Genomic DNA, 16059 nt, shown 5'->3' with positions numbered 1-16059 from the left:
GGAATTCCTTCCCAAACAGCTGAGTACAAGGTATGGCCATGTGGCAGATGTTAGGGTGAGGGGAGGGTCTGGATTGGGGCCAGAGTGTCCACAATGTGTGTGTACCAGGGGCAAGGAGTCAGCTGGGACAAGAAGGAAAGCCAAGGGTGGCTCTCCTTGCACCACTGGGTCCAGGACAAAATTCAAGGGAGACCGGGGATCAAAACATGAGCCTGGCCCCCTGGGTCATTAGGAGGGTGTGTTTGTCAAGGTCAATGACAGAATATATTTTATTTAACAGTTTGGAAACTTAATAACTTTTAAATATTGAGACATATGGTATGTGGGAAGTCATCTGTACCCTAGCCCCCAGCCCCGCAAATGTTAGAGATGCCCAGGGCTTGCAGGTAGTATAGGCTAGAGAAGTCTACTCTCATCCCCGCAAGGCCATTTTGATCCGGCATCATTATAGTGGCTTCTTCAAAATGTATCCCAAGGAAAAAGTGCTGATGGGAAGGCAAAATGGTGTAACCCCTCTGGCAGGGAATTTGACACTATCTAGCAGAATTACCTATGCCTTTACACTGTCACTCAGAAAACCCACTTTAAAAAATATATTCTACTAAGGATTCATTAGCGAAAATATGAAATAAATAATGCACAATAACGTAATGTGGCATTAGATGTGACACAAAAGGTTAGAAAAACACAATGTCTCTCAGTAGGGGACGAGCTGCATAAACTGCATGGAGCTGTGAAAATGAAGGCAGGAGGCATGAAAAGTTCTGGACATGAATGGTGCTGATGGTAGCACAACACTATGAATGCATTTAATGCCACTGAACTGTACACTTAAAGATGGTTAAGATGGTAAATTTTGCAATGTGTATTTTAACCACAATTTAAAAAATTGTGAAAACAAAAAATGAATGCAGAAGTTATCTGTGCCCTGATATAGAGCAGTCTCCATAGCACATTGTAAAGCAAAAAAAAAAAAAGCCAAGTGCTTTTTAAGAAAAGGAGGAGGCAAATTCACATACACACAAACACACACACACTTAAATTTGCAAAAAGAAACAATGGAAAGATAAACTAAAAAACAATTCAAAACATGGCTACCTACAAATAGTAGATAATGGGAAAATTACTTATACAAGTATTCCAGTAATTAAATGAAAAAGAAATGTCAATTAGAATAGGATCATTTTGCAACCTTCCATGAAATAATGATGTAGAAAAAGATCACGAGGCAGGGAGATGGCCAGACATTGTTAGATGATTCTTGATGGAAGAATACTACACAACCAAAGAAATAATTTTGACAAAATAATAATAATGATAATAATCATAATAATAATAGTAATAATACTAGAGGAAGAGGAGAAGCAGCAAAATCCAATCAAGCCTCTCTATCCTATTTTAAGTTTTCTGGAAATACCGAAGACAGAGAAACATGTTAACAGGCACCATGAGGATATAACCAACAAACTCCTGAACAAGGAAAACCCTATATCGGGCCTAGTTTCTTCAACCAATAGATTGCAAGGAAAAGAGAGAGATAGAGGGGGAACCGCAGACAGTGTGTCCTGGTGAATAACAAACACCCCGCTCTCTCGGAGAAGACATCATGTCCTCCCACACTAGCCACCTCGGCTGCCGGAACAAAATACCACAGACTGAGTGGCTTAAGCAACACACATTTATTTCTCAGATCTGGAGGTGGGGAATCCAAGGTCAAAGTGCTGGCAGATTCCCTTCTTGGTGAGGACCCTCTTCCTGGCGTGGAGACAGATGCCTTCTCTCTGTGTCTTCACGTGGCAGAGAGAAAAAGGGGCGGGGGGACCTCTGATCTTTCTCCTTCTCTTATAAAGACACTAACCCCATCATGGGGCCCTACCCTCATGACCTTGTCTAAATATAATCACCTCCCAAAGATGGTACTTCCAAATGCCATCACATTGCAGGTAAGGCTTCAATACATGAATTTGGGGGAAGCACAGCATTCAGTTCACAACACACCCTGATATGATACGATAAATTGGACCTATGAAGCATTCTTGTTCCCCCCCAAAAAAAGAGATATTAAATCTAATCAAATCTTTACATCTCATTACCAGTATAAAAGAGATACAGGGAGTCGAGGGTCAAATTAATTACACCACTTGGAAGCAATCAGCCAAATCTAGAACATGGGCATTCTACAGGACAACAGGCCTTTTTCAACAAGTCAATGTCATGGGGGGAAAAGCACTCTTGTTAAAGAGAGAGGACTCTTCTACATCAAAAGAGACTAAAGAGACACAACAACCAATAAGTGGACTTTATTTAGATCCAAATTTGAACAAAGAATAAAGACATTTTTTTTGGACGGTTGGAAAAATCTGAATGTGGATTGAATTTTAGATCCAATAATAAGGAATAAATAATAATGCGGAGGAGGAGTCATAGTAGTAGTAGTAGTGGGGAATGATTGTGAGTTTTTTAGATGTAGTAACTGCATGGTGGTAAGGAATCAGGTGAACACCATCTGACAATTAAGTTCGCAAACTTGTTGCAACAATGTCACTAACCTTTTTTGATATCAGAGGGATTATTCATTGTGAATTTGTACCAGCTGGACAAACAGTTAACCCAGTTTACTATTTGGAAGTCCTGAAAAGGCTGTGTGAAAAAGTGAGACGATCTGAACTTTTCGCCAACAATCCATGGCTCTTGCATCACGACAATGCACCAGCTCACACGGCACTGTCTGTGAGGGAGTTTTTAACCAGTAAACACATAACTGTATTGGAACACCCTCCTTACTCACCTGATCTGACCCCCATTGACTTCTTTCTTTCCTGAAGATAAAGGAAATATTGAAAGGAAGACATTTTGATGATGTTCAGGACATCTAGGATAATTCAATGACAGCTCTGATGGCCATTCCAGACAGAATTCAAAAAATTGCTTTGAAGGGTGGACTAGGCGCTGGCATCAGTGTATAGCTTCCCAAGGGGAATACTTCGAAGTTGACCGTATTGATATTCAGCAATAAGGTATGTAGCACTTTTTCTAGGATGAATTCACAAACTTAATTGTCTGACCTCATATACTGAATATTACCAGTGGAATGAACAAGAGTCTGGGATTTAGTTTAAAACGCTACGCATACATGAGCATATATACATACAAAAAGTATTTGGGGAGGGAAGGTGAAATAAGTGTGGCAAAATGTAATGGTTGGCACATCTCAGAGAGGGTCCATCCACTTGTGTGTAGGCTTGAAAATTTCTATTGAAAAAAATTTAAATACAGTATTTTTTTTAAATGTCCCACAAATCAGAATGTTCAGCTTCAGAGAGAATAGTGGTTCTTAACTGGGTGCAATTTTGCCCTTCAGGGGACATCTGGCAGTATCTGGGGACATTTCTGGTTGTCACAGTTGTGAGGTGGAGGCTGTGCTACTGGCCTTTAGTGGGTAGAGGCCAGGGCAGCTGCTAAACATTCTGCAATGCACAGGACGGCCCCACAGCAAAGGACTATCCAGTCTACCATGTCAAGGGCACTCAAGGAGAAACCTTGAGATAGAGGTAAGCAGACTGTTTCAGGTGCTCACAGGAGGGTATCTAGCTCAGCAGGGGAAGGCATTCCAAGAAAATCAAACAGCATATGCAAAGAAACAGAGGCGTAAGAGAAATAACTAATACCGCATAGCTATATTAGGATGGGCTTTAAAAAGGCAACCTTTGGGCCGGCCCGGTGGCTCAGGCGGTTGGAACTCCGTGCTCCTAATTCCGAAGGCTGCCGGTTCGATTCCCACATGGGCCAGTGGGCTCTCAACCACAAGTTTGCCGGTAGTCCCGCAAGGGATGGTGGGCTCTGTCTCCTACAACTAAGCTTGAACACGGCACCTTGAGCTGAGCTGCCGCTGAGCTCCCGCATGGCTCAGTTGGTTGGAGCATGTCCTCGCAACCACAAGGTTGCCGGTTCAACTCCCACAAGGGATGGTGGGCTGCGCCCCCCCGCAACTAAGACTGAAAGGACAACAACTTGACTTGGAGAAAAAAAAAAGTCCTGGAAGTACACACTGTTCCTCAATAAAGTCCTGTTCCCCTTCCCCAATAAAATCTTAAAAAAAAAAAAAAAAAAGGCAACCTTTATATATAGTGCTGGAAAGGGTGGGTTTTTATCATGAAGGCTGGAGCTGCAAATACATTGCATTTGCCTCCACTTTCCTGCCCCCCGCTCACAGGGCCGTCACTCAGTCATCCAGCAGCCTTCTCACTTAGCCCAGGCAGCTACTATCAATTGGTGAGAGTTGACCTAAGAGTTGAAACCTCTCTGTCAAGCTGATGTAGGAGACAGTGGACCATCAAAGGATTTTAACCAGGGGAGAGGCTCTATGGCAGCTGAGAAAGGTCCATCGGGCAGCAGTGTGGAGAAGGAAGACAGATCATTATAAAACTAAAACAGGTCCCATTAGACAGCAGCTAGGTTGGCACTGCCGATGAGCAATGGCTTTGCTAAAACAGACTGACGGCACTCCTGACCCTCCGCAGAAAGCTGGACGGTCCTCTAGAGGGCCTTTCTATGCACCTGGGAGAGAAGATCAAGGGGACCGGAAGTTGAGGGTATCAGCAAGATCCAGACAGGATTGGAAAGGCCATGAAGACAAGATAGGCTGACAGACCATGAGAAGACGGAGTGAGCAGAGGATCAGCCACGTGAGTGAGAGAGAGATGGGGGCAAAAAGTCTTGAGTTCAGAGTTTACGATATTGAGATACTCAGGTATGAGGTTCCTGCAGGGGACCAAGAGCCAGGAGGAGGCCAAGGAAAGTGTCTGATGTGGAGGGAAAGGGAAGGAGAGGCCTAGAAGTGTGACACTGGACAGTGGTTAGCCACACACCTGAACACCTAGGCACAAAATAATGGCAGAATGAGGGAGGGGTCGGGAGGTGGTGGGCAGACCTGAGGGATATGGTGAGAATGACAGGTTCACGCAAGTAAAGGACAAGGATGGAACAGGCCCTCACTGGGAGAGGATTTAGGAGAAACTGCTATTCATTGGTATCAGCATCATGAAAGGTGTGACGGGGAATGAGAGCACCTGCACAGCTGGATGACCTGCAGGAGCAACCGGTCAGCTGGGCTGGAGAGTAAGGAGTGGCCTCCAGGGGGCGCCAGAGGGCGGCCGTGTGAGCTGGAGAAGCAGCTTGGATTCTCCTGATCACAGCCGAAAGGTGAGGGCTAGGAAGCATGAGGTCAGATCTGCATTTTGCAAACCCAGCATCTGTGCATCCCTTTCTGCTCTCCACTCCTCACACACCAGCGAGCCTCACACCCCAAATCCTGGTCTCCATGGGGTACTCAGCATGCAGACCCGGAAACAGGCTCAGGGAAGTTAAAGAACATGTACAAGTCCATATTATGAATTAGGGCAGCGCCAGAGTCCCCACCCCATTGCGGTGAGGGGAGCAGTGGCCTTTAGACCCACAGGGAGGCCCTACCCTGGGGCCCTTCACTTGAGAGGACCCTGCTCTGGCCTCCTCTAGCTGTGCCCCTCCCGTGAGATGACGAGTCTGCGGGCCCAAGAGAAAGTAGCCACCCAGGCTCCTGCCCCCTTCTACACTGGGTCTGGGGACCCAGGTTCCCTGCCCAAATGGCCCTGAGCCTAATTCCAGGGCCATTTCTCCCAGGCCATCCTGCCAGGGCAGACCCCCACAGCCAGTGTGCCCACTCCTAGGCCAACGGCGTGGACTAAGCCTGGACGTGCAGGTTGGTGGTGCATAGCCTGTGCATAAGGCCCTTCACAGTGCAGGGGGATCCAGGGTAGACAATGGGCCCGGGCCAGCACCTCCCCTTGCCGCCATCTTCCAGTCCAGAATGCTAAGGTATCTAAGAATTCCTCATTTGAACTCATCAAGGTTGGAGGACAGAACCTACTTATTTAAACATCGGTAGCTTAATTCACAGCCTGTAGATATTTAGCCCTATGGTATGTGGCTTCCATTTGTCCTTGGGCCTCAGACCATGTACAGGAGTAAGTGTTTTGTGGAATGAGCACCATTCTTCAGGAAAGAAGCAAAAAGGAACGCTGTTCTTTGTCCCCTGGTCTATGGACCCACTCTCTAGATATATTCATTCCCTCTTCTGCTGAGACCCAGCAGATCCCACAGCTCTTCTGGTTTCTCTTAGTCAGAACACTCTCACTCCAGTAACTAATACCGTGTTTCCCCGAAAATAAGACCTAGCTGAACAATCAGCTCTAATGCGTCTTTTGAAGCAAAAATTAATATAAGACCCGGTATTATGTTATATTATGTTATATAAGACCCGGTCTTATTTTACTATAATTATTTTATTATAAAATTATTATAGTAAAATAATTATTTTACTATAGTTTTTGCTCCAAAACACAGATAATTTAAGTAATTTGTTCAGCAGCATGTGGCTACCTAGCCACCATGTTTCCCCCAAAATAAGACCTAGCCAGACAATCAGCTCTAATGCATCTTTTGAAGCAAAAAAAAATTGATATAAGACCGGTATTATATTATATTCAGTATCATATTATATTTGGTATTATATTATATTATACCCGGTCTTATATTGTATTATATTATATAAGACCCAGTCTTATATTATAGTAAAATAAAACTGGGTCTTATATTAATTTTTGCTCCAAAAGATGCATTAGAGCTGATTGTCCGGCTAGGTCTTATTTTCAGGGAAACACAGTATTAAAACTTTATATTTTTATCCAGGTTAAAACTTCTCCCCCCTCCAGTTGAGGATGGGTACAGGCCCTTCTCCGGTCTCATTCATTGTGCCCTGAGCTCTGATCACCAGCTGCTGTTTTAGCCCCTTTTGGGTTGAATACAGAGGTGAGGAAGAGACAACAGACAAGACCCCTGATACACATCTGTGGGAGGGAGGAAGGGAGGGAAGGAAAGAGGGAAGGAGGGAGGAAAGGAAGAAGGGAGGGAGGGAAGGAGGGAAGGAGGGAGGGAGGGAGGGAAGGAGGTGAGTGAGATTTGCATACTTTACAGAGTGTCACAAACTTACTAGAGTAGAATGGAAGAACTGGGGCTGGAAGTTGGGGTGTTGGATCCTTAGTGCAGTCCTCCAGTCAATTAATGTTGCATTTCCCTTCAGCTTTTATTTGGCATCTGAACAGCTGTGTGGCTGGCAAAAACCATTAGTGGCCCATACACAGGGCTGCAAGATTCTACTGGAAACAGCCCTCTGAGGTATTGGGGTTCTCTTCTTTTTGCCAAAATAGCTTAAACTATGGGGTCCACCCTGGGCTTCTGACAGAGATGACCAGAGCCGAGCACCCCTGGGTAAGGCAAGATGCCCCCAGCACACGTTGCCTGGCCCAGGAGGGTGGGGACAGGCAAGCACACAAGTACACACACACACACACACACACACACACACATACAGAAGGGAGAACACAAACCACATCCAAAAATCAGATGCCAACAGGAATAATACCATAAAATAAAGGAAGACTATTTGTCAAAAACAGCTCTGTCGCTTTGCCCGTCATCTGAGACCAAGCCACTATAAACACACGGACAGAGCCAAAGCTGTGAAGGGCATCATGCCAAATGCTGTCCCCAAGTCCTCTGCTTCTCGCTCTTGAATTTCAAGGACACGGGCCACCTGTGACTGACAGCTCCTAAGACACAGGCACATGTGCAACCAGGCCAGCTCAAACCCGCAATCCCACGCTGGGCTTTGCGTGGAAGGGCTGTTTCACTCTGGAGCGTCAGTCTCAAGCTCCTGGAACCTGCCCCACACCTTCTTAACACTTCCCGGTATCCGATTTGGGAATCCATTTTCCACAGATTCATCCAGATCCTTCCTGAACCTAATTATACCTTCTCTCTGCTCCCATCTTGATGGAAAGAGTTCTGGAAGATGACCACATTTGTTTGGGCCTCTTTTTATTTGTGCTAAAAGGATCCCTTCCAAGTTTCTGCAGAGGTCCCCAAGTTCCAGCCCACCAAACACCAGACCCCCATCCTCATCCACTCACTCCCTTCATGGCTTCACCTCTTGGTCCTCTCAGAGTTAATATTCCAGGCTGCAGGAGCCTTTCCCCACCCCCCTACACTTTTTAATACAAAAGTAATGCATGAATATACGCTCCTTTAAAACATGCAAACAAGATACAAGCAGACAGAGATTTAAAAAATGACATTCTCTTTTATTCTCTCCCCTCCCCCCACTTCAGCCCAAGGTCTCTCTATATAGGAAGCCATGAAAACGGTTTCCTATGTTTTCTTTCCAGGCACTTATATACCTAGACATAGATCAGAATTTTTTTTTCATAAATGAGATCATGCTACACATATCATTCTGCAACTTGAAAAGCTTATTTTTCAGACTATTCTCATATGGAAGTGTGCAGAGGCCACACTACTGTGGGTGCTTGGAGAATAATACTAATAGAAGCTTTGGGTAAGTATTTCCAAACAGAATGAGGGACATAAAATTGCATGCAGTTTTCCAGAGCACTTTTATAAGCTTTTCTGAGTCTCGCCTTATCCAGCCATTAAATGTACGTTCTTCCCAGCACAAAATATCCCTGTCTCCTTCCTATAAGATATTGCCAGAATTCATCTTGGTTGCACTCCCGGGTTTGGTAAATAGGAGAAAAGAACTGGGGTCTCTTGCCTTCTTCCACAAGCGGAGTGGTCCCGTAGAAATTACAGGATTTGGAGAAAGAATTCAGGAGGTCGAGTCCTGAGTTGCCACCGAATTGAGGACCTCTCTCTCTCTCTCTCTCTGGGCCTCAGTTTCCTCAATTAAAGGGAAGATAACACTCGAATAGCTAATCCTGGAGTGGTTTTAGGATCAAAAGAGATGGACCGTATGAATGCATGGTGTGTGTTCTAGCGACCTATTACAGCCGTGTGAGTCGTAATTACTATTAAATGGGGAAAAGCCAAATTCGAGCGAGTTGCGCAAATGAGGCATTTGGCAACTTTTACTTGCGTGCTAACGCGTTTTCTGGGGGAATTCAACAGCCGGGTGAGGAGATGCTGCCCTAACCGTCGCAGCGGTGACCAGGGCGCCACCTGCCGGCGAAAAAGGAGGCAGCCGTGGGTCCCGGGACCGCGAGCTCAGGGACCCGGCTTCTTCCTAAACCCACCGCGGAACCATCGGATCAGAGCCGGTTCTACGTCCCCAGGAGGCTGGGGAGCCGCAGCGGAGGCTCCTCCGAGGTCCCAGCCCCAAACACCGGACAGAATCGCCCTTCCGGTGTCCCTGGGCAGCAGGCAAGAGGGGCGGGGGACCTGGACGCACGGCCTTGGCAACCCGGGAACCTGCTGCCCGACACAAAGCCGCGGCCGCGCAGGTAAGCGCGGCGGAGCCATGTGAGCCGGGGAACGTCCAGGGACTGAGCCACCCAACCCCAGCCAGCCACGGTTGCCTGCTCCGCGCCCCTGCCGCAGGTTTCCGCCACCTCCACTAGCAGCCGGGAGCTGAAGGGGCGAAGGTTGTGAGAGCAAGGAAAAGAGGAGAGAGGGTGGGCCCCGCACCTTCAGGCCCTCCGCCCGGGTCCCCCAGCCCCCACTGTCCTCGTCCCCAACCCCCGACCACCCTAGTGTCCCCAGCCCCGCGCCCCCAGCCCCCCAATGTCCTTGTCTCCAGCCCCGGACCACTCTGCGTCCCCAGCCCCCAGTCCTCGACCGCCCGGCGCCCCCAGGCCCCACCGCCGCTCGCTACTCACCGGCGGCCCCCGTAGCCGCTGCCGGGGGAGCCGGCGCCCGGCTCGGGGTAGCCGTGCTGCTGCAGGGCTGCGGCCGGGAAGGGGTAGAGGAAGCCGGTGGCCAGCGCCGACCCGCAGAGGCAGCAGCACGCCCAGGGCAAGAGGAGAGCCAGCTTCATCTTGCGCGGCCGCCCGTGGGGGCCCGGAGTCCCGGGCGGGAGGACAGTCGGGAGCGCACCGGCGGCCGGACCGAACCCGCGGCCCCGCCCGGAGCAGAGCAAGCGAGCCGGCGAGCGAGCAGAGCCCGGGTCCGAGCTGGAAGTGTCTGGGGGGCGCCCACGCCTCTCCAAGGCTGCCTTTTCAAATTCTGCGAGGTGGGCTCTGTGCCGTCAAAGGGGGCGTGGGGCTTTCTCATTAACCCTCGGCGGTCCGGGGCCGAGGAGGCGTCAGTGGCCGCAGAGCTGGAGTTTGAGTTCCTCTGGGGGTCCTAGAAGCGGCATGTCCTGCAAGCCAGATCTTGCGCCTGGGTGCCCGCACATACAATCTTTAGAACCTTTCCAACCAAACTCTCTTCGGGTCTTCAAACGCTTATAGAGCACCCACTCTGTACCTGGCAATTTCACCTGGCAAAATTGTTTAATACCAACATTGCTCTCTCTATTAGGCTGTACCATTCCCATTTTTCAGAGATGGAAACTGAGGCTCAAAAAAGTTAAGCCAGAAAAATACGTGTTCCTTGTCCAGGGTTCTTTGGACCAAACCATTGCACACCCAGGCTTCCCCAGAATCCTTTCCCCCTTTCACCTCCAACCCTTACCTCTCCAGCTGTGTCTCCAAGGTGAGAAGTAGCTGGAAATGAGGGAAGCTCTCAATTTGGGTGAGAAGTTGTCCCTAGAATCACGGATGCATGAGGCATCCAATCTGGAAAGGAACTGGGGGAGATGTAATTCAGTTTCACCTTTTACAGGTGAAAAGGCTGAATCCCAGATCATACATGAGCGCATGGCCAGCCTGCCCCCAAGTAGGTCTTTTCTGGGCTGCAGGATCCCCAACACAGTGTATCCCACCTAAGGGACAGGTGTGACCTGAAATCCATCACGTGTCTCACTCCCCAAGCTGGGAGTCCTTCAAATTCTCCCAAAAGCATCCTAGAGGCTGGCAGAGGCCTGAGGATGGCTCTGCCCTGCTGACAGTGGGGAGCTTGCGGTCTGTAAAATGCCTGTAGGACTGGAAAGCCCTTTCAGTATGGAAGTGCTTGAAGGACTACAGCACTCCTGTGGCTTTTGCCCTCTTGTTTGCACATCCCAATATGTACATATCCCTTAGGTACCTTTGGAATACACATCCCAAGATATATCCAACCCACTTCACCCTCTCCCCAAACTACCCATCCTTATCCACTCAATTCCCTCAAATCCTGCCGGGCCCTGTTAAATGGAACTTCCACACTTCCCAAGACCAGAGTCTCCATCTAGGAATCTGGATAAATAGAGTCCATCTCAGAATTTCTCTAATTGGAAACATAACTTGGACCTAGGACCACTTCCTTCATCTGGTCCTCCATCCCTCTCCCAAGGCCTAAAAGATCTGGAGAATTTGGGTTATCAGGGGATTTTTCAGTGCCTCCCCCAAAAGGAATCTGAACTGTGCTCCTTGGGCAGTTGGCTAACATACAATAAATGATGAGGTCACACATAGCCCCGGGAATTTGTAAGCATTCTGTCTTCCTCCTTTCCCTCCTTTACTTGCATAATGAGATCTGAAAGACCAGAAAATTCTGTGTGGCTGTGAATTGCCTTCATGCTGCAGGCATTACAGGAAGAATTTTATTTTTACCTTAAACTCCTTTTTCCAGGGCCATGGGCTGCACCCAAGCCAGAGGGACCAAGAAGAGGAAGGGATAACTCTACTCCATACAGCACAAGATTCTTTTAGGACAAAAGCCGTTGTCCAGTTTGGTCCTCCTCTTCACACAAGGACAATAAGTTCATTCTGGCCCCATGAATGTTGACTGGGATATTTCCGTGTGTCCAGCATCGCGCCGGGTGCAGTGAAGGCTGTTAGAGAAGCAAATAACAAGGTTCTCATCCTCAAAGTGCTTATACTATTCTTTTGGAAGGCATTAAAATGGCCGTTTTTCTTCAAAAGATAGTAGGCAGTATGGACAAATCATCTGCAAAACAAGGAGGTTCCATTTAGATGGTGAGGGATAAAAGGACAAAGATGCATAAAATCAAGAAATGTGATATCACCCACACCACTCAGACCCAGAAGCCCCAGGTCAGCTCCTGGCTCCCCCACTAACTTGCTAGGCGACCTGGATTAAACAATAAAGAATGGATTTGCTTGTCTCTGAATACCTTTCCAGCTCCGGCCACATGTAATTCATTTTTCCCTTCATCCTCCCTCCTGTCTCCAAGGCAGCTGTGGTTATACCCAACCTTATTAAGTCACCACTCTTTTAGGCAAGATTTTCAGCTGTAGCACCCCTCGATGGGGCCATGGGATCCAAGAAGATTGGAGAAGGATTCTGTGGTATCACCCTGTAAACTCCCCCCAGAGAACACCAGTTAGTAGAGTCCAACTCTAACAAGTACCAACTGTGTGACCTGGGACAAGTTACCTAACCTCTCTGAGCATCCTCATCTGTAAAATCATAATAATAACAGTATGGATTTTCTAAAAGAATTCAATGAATTATTCATATAACTTGGAATGGTGCGCCTGACACAATATAATGCCCAATAAGCTTAATTATTATCGCTTGCAAGACTTTGGTGAGGGATAAAATTGAAGACCACCACCCTTTTCAAGCCCCCAGGGTGGGGCAGGCCAGCAGACTCACCTGGGAATGCTCGGAGCTTTCTCCGAAGATGTGGAGCCTGGGGACTAACCTGATACCTCTTACTCCATGGTCAACAATTTATAACAAAACTTCATTTTGAAACAAATACTAAACGGGAACATTATAAAGTGGAATGTGCAATTTATGTTACTTTTAAATATAAAACACATTTGTGGGTGGCAAAAGTGAGAAAGTTTAAAATAAAGGACATGGCAGTGCCCTCGGGAAGTCTAGTGCATTTTTAAATGTTAGCATCCCTGCTTGGCCTCTGATCAGCTTTCCACACAAGTGCTTGTCTCTAGTTTTCAGAACTGTGCCCGCGTCGCTCCCTAAATACATGTTAAAACCTCAGTAGATGCAGAAGCCACTGTTCCCAGGAGCTGGAAAAATCAAGCATTAAAGATTTGGAGTTGGGGCCCCAGTGGTAGAGCTGGCACCTTCCTCCTCACTTCCTTGGTTACCTTTGGTGATCACATAACCCCCAGAACCTCGATAAAATCGAAACTGGACAAGTAAGGATTGGAGGGGCCTTCACTGAGCCCTTATTTCCATAACCGTTCCCACAACACTGACACGGACAGGCAGGCATTCTAATAATCCTGATTTTTCAGAGAAGAGGAGAGAGTGATTTGTCTGGGATCCTGTGCTCTTCCCATTCTGTAAGTTCAGAAGCACCTTAGAAACGGGGTTGTTTGTACAAAGAGGGATCAGATTTCTTGGTGGAGGGAGACAAACCCACCCCCCACCACCACCAGAGAAGTGGGCTCCTCCGCAACTATGTTTCCAGGCCTTTCTGATAAGAAAATATCAGTCAGCATCCTCCTCAGCAGACAAAAAGCAGATCTTCACTTCTGCTGAAGTCAGCAGAGAGAGCCACTGAACGGAGAAGTAAATACTCATCAAGCTGGAGCCAAGGTAAATATTGACCTTCTGGCATGATAAATCCTCCTGTTAATCTAAAACAGAAACCCCCTCCCCCAATTGCCCTATAGGACATGGATTCTGCAGTTCTCCCAGAAGTTCAGGGAGGCAATGTAGGAACAGAGTGGTTTTCATACTGATTTCTCTATGTTCCCAGCTGTTCCAATCCCAGGACCGCACAGAAATGGACTGGAGTTGACTCAACGTAGCAGGTCGGTCACACCAGAAGGGCTTCTTTGTTTTGCTCCAAACATTCTGTGCTTGGCTGGGGCAAAATATGAGCAGAACATGGGTATTTTGGAAGATGCCCACCCTGAATTTTCTTCTTTACCCGGACACCCCCCAAATTCCACCCACGCCCTATAAAAGGAACGCTTCTTTGCTCAGCATACCTACAAGTGTAAGCCTACCCTGTTTGCCCAAACATTGGCAGTGGAACAGGCATTCAGAAGACAGCAAAATAGATGGCTACCACAAAATAGCCCATGATCTTAACCAGACGTTTGAAGGGCAAAAAAAAAAATCTATTGAAAGCAAAACCTAAAAGAACATTAAAAAATATGGAGTCTGCCCAATTGCCAACACTGAAAGCCCAACGCAAATGTAGCGATAAGAAGTTTGACTGCTGGCTAATGTAGCCACAGCTAAACAAATGCCTCCCTAGGAGCTTAATGAGATTACTTGGTGATACATGAAAAAGGGGATGTCTTAGTCTGTTCAGGCTGTTATAACAGAATACCATAGAGTGGGCGAGGGGTGGGGGAGGCCTTAGAAAAAACAAATTTATTTCTCAATTCTGGAACCTGGAAGTCCAAGATCAAGGTGCTGGCAGATTCAGTGTCAGGTGAGAGCCTGCTTCCCAGTTCATAGACAGCTGTCTTTTCACTGTGTCCTCACAGGGTGGAAGGGGTGAGAGAGCTCTCAGGAGTGCTTTTAATAGCAATGCTAATCACATTCAGGAGGGCTTCACCTCATAACCAAAGGACCTACCACCATGTACCACATTGGGGGTTAGGATCTCAACACAGGCATTTGGGGAGACACAAACATTCAGTCCATTGCAGGGGACTAAAGCTTTACCCTGACACAGGCATTAAGGTGGTAGGAGGTTCAAACACAATGAATCACATCAGGATGTCTTGTACAAAAGAGCCCCAAGCTGAGGGCCTGGGGTGGAGGACCTGCCCGGCTCTCCACACCCCTCCACTGCCCTTCAGCAGTTCTGCACTTGGGGCTCCTTCCACGAGAGCTGACGGTAAAACAAGCCAACAGTAAATGAAGAGGGAAGTCGCCAGGACAGGTAGGGGCTGGGTTACAAAAGGGATGTTGGCCTTAGAGGAGAAAGGATTAGAGGGAAGTGATACAGCTCTTTCAAGCCATGCAGGGGAAAAAATTAAATTTGTTGTCTGAGCCCCAAGGATGAATTGGACGCCAATGGATGAAAGATGTCAGCTGAATATAAGGAAGAAATTTGTAACAGGTTGTCCACAGCTGGATTTTGCTGGGGAGGTGGGAGGATGGGGGGCGAGACTTGAGCTTCTCGTCACAAGAGGGATCCAGGCAGAGAGAGGGGTAACACCTTGTAGAAACATTGAAATAAAACAGAATGCACTACCTATGGCCCTCAGACTGTGATTCTAGATCCTAAAGTCAAGAAAGGGGTCTGAGCAACTGTAGAATCTCCCCCAATAGGCATGAATAAGTATAGTAGGTTTCACTAGTGCTCACCAACATCTGGATTCCCTGTCCTCTCTGGGCACAGAGACGATCTCCCTTGGCAGCCTCCCTCACAGCTAGGCAGGGCCACGTGACTAGCTCTAGCCAATGGCTATGAGCAGAAGGGACCTGGGTCAAAGAGAGAAGAGGGAGTATGGGTTTCCCAAGCCCTGTCTGTCCCTGTCACAGAGAATGTTCCCTGGGCTTGGCCCTTGTCAGCCTGGATCTCTGAGTGCAGAAGACACTCCCTCCCACCCACCCACCCTCTAACTAGCATTGGACATCTTTTATTTTGTTCAGCCACTGAGATGTCAGTTGCCATTGCAGCATCACCCAGCCTTTCCTGACTTATACACTAAGGACATAGGTATGGTTTTGTGGCTTGGTGCAAAAGGGACTTTCGCCCCACAGAAGCTGTTAGAAAATGACCTCAGTAGGCCAAGGTTTGACCTTTTGATGCCTGTCCATCTGCATTTTTGCAGGACCTAGGTCGTATTCCTCTCTTTCACTTTCCCAGCTGTGTCCTTCCTTCTCACTGAGCAAACCTTCATCCATGAAAAACCCAACTGCACAGGTGAGGCTCTGTGCTAGGCCCTGGGGGTGCCCTCCCTGGTTAGACGTCATTTCTGCCTTCAGTGGGACTTACAGGATCTTTAGGAGGTGTACAAATAAAGAGATACTGTCCTCCATGCCATATAGTCCAAAGTTAGCAGCGCAGAGGAGCGAGTGGAGGCTGTGGGCCTGGTGGTGCCCCCGTAGGAGCAGGGCAAAGGGGCAAAAGCAGGATCAAGTGCTGAAAGGGCTGGGGTGGAGCAGACAGTGCATGCCCAGCCCAACACACCTGCACACACCAGGCACATGCACGTACCTGCAGGCACAAATAACAGCTGG

General features: G+C 47.8%; 1 protein-coding gene and 1 non-coding gene across 4 annotated transcripts in view; one reads left to right on the top strand and one right to left on the bottom strand.

Annotated features, from left to right (window-relative positions):
• COL26A1 (collagen type XXVI alpha 1 chain) overlaps positions 1-10060 on the bottom strand; it is a 196173-nt gene extending 186113 nt beyond the window's left edge. For all 3 annotated transcript variants that reach the window (XM_074328373.1, XM_074328372.1, XM_019752812.2), the window contains exon 1: positions 9708-10060. In XM_074328373.1, coding sequence (XP_074184474.1) covers positions 9708-9865 — 158 coding nt within the window. In that variant the 5' untranslated portion in view covers positions 9866-10060. The remainder of the gene's footprint in view (positions 1-9707) is intronic.
• LOC109458774 (uncharacterized) lies at positions 8401-15806 on the top strand. Its single transcript, XR_012494907.1, has 3 exons — positions 8401-9332; positions 11542-13446; positions 13610-15806. It is a non-coding gene; the product is annotated as an uncharacterized LOC109458774 (transcript).
• The last annotated feature ends 253 nt before the right edge of the window (positions 15807-16059 follow it).

The sequence above is a fragment of the Rhinolophus sinicus genome, linkage group LG03, assembly GCF_036562045.2.
Source record: "Rhinolophus sinicus isolate RSC01 linkage group LG03, ASM3656204v1, whole genome shotgun sequence".
NCBI classification, from domain to species: domain Eukaryota; kingdom Metazoa; phylum Chordata; class Mammalia; order Chiroptera; family Rhinolophidae; genus Rhinolophus; species Rhinolophus sinicus.
Note: the sequence above shows the minus strand (reverse complement) of the source record. Positions and strands in the feature narration are given on the sequence as shown.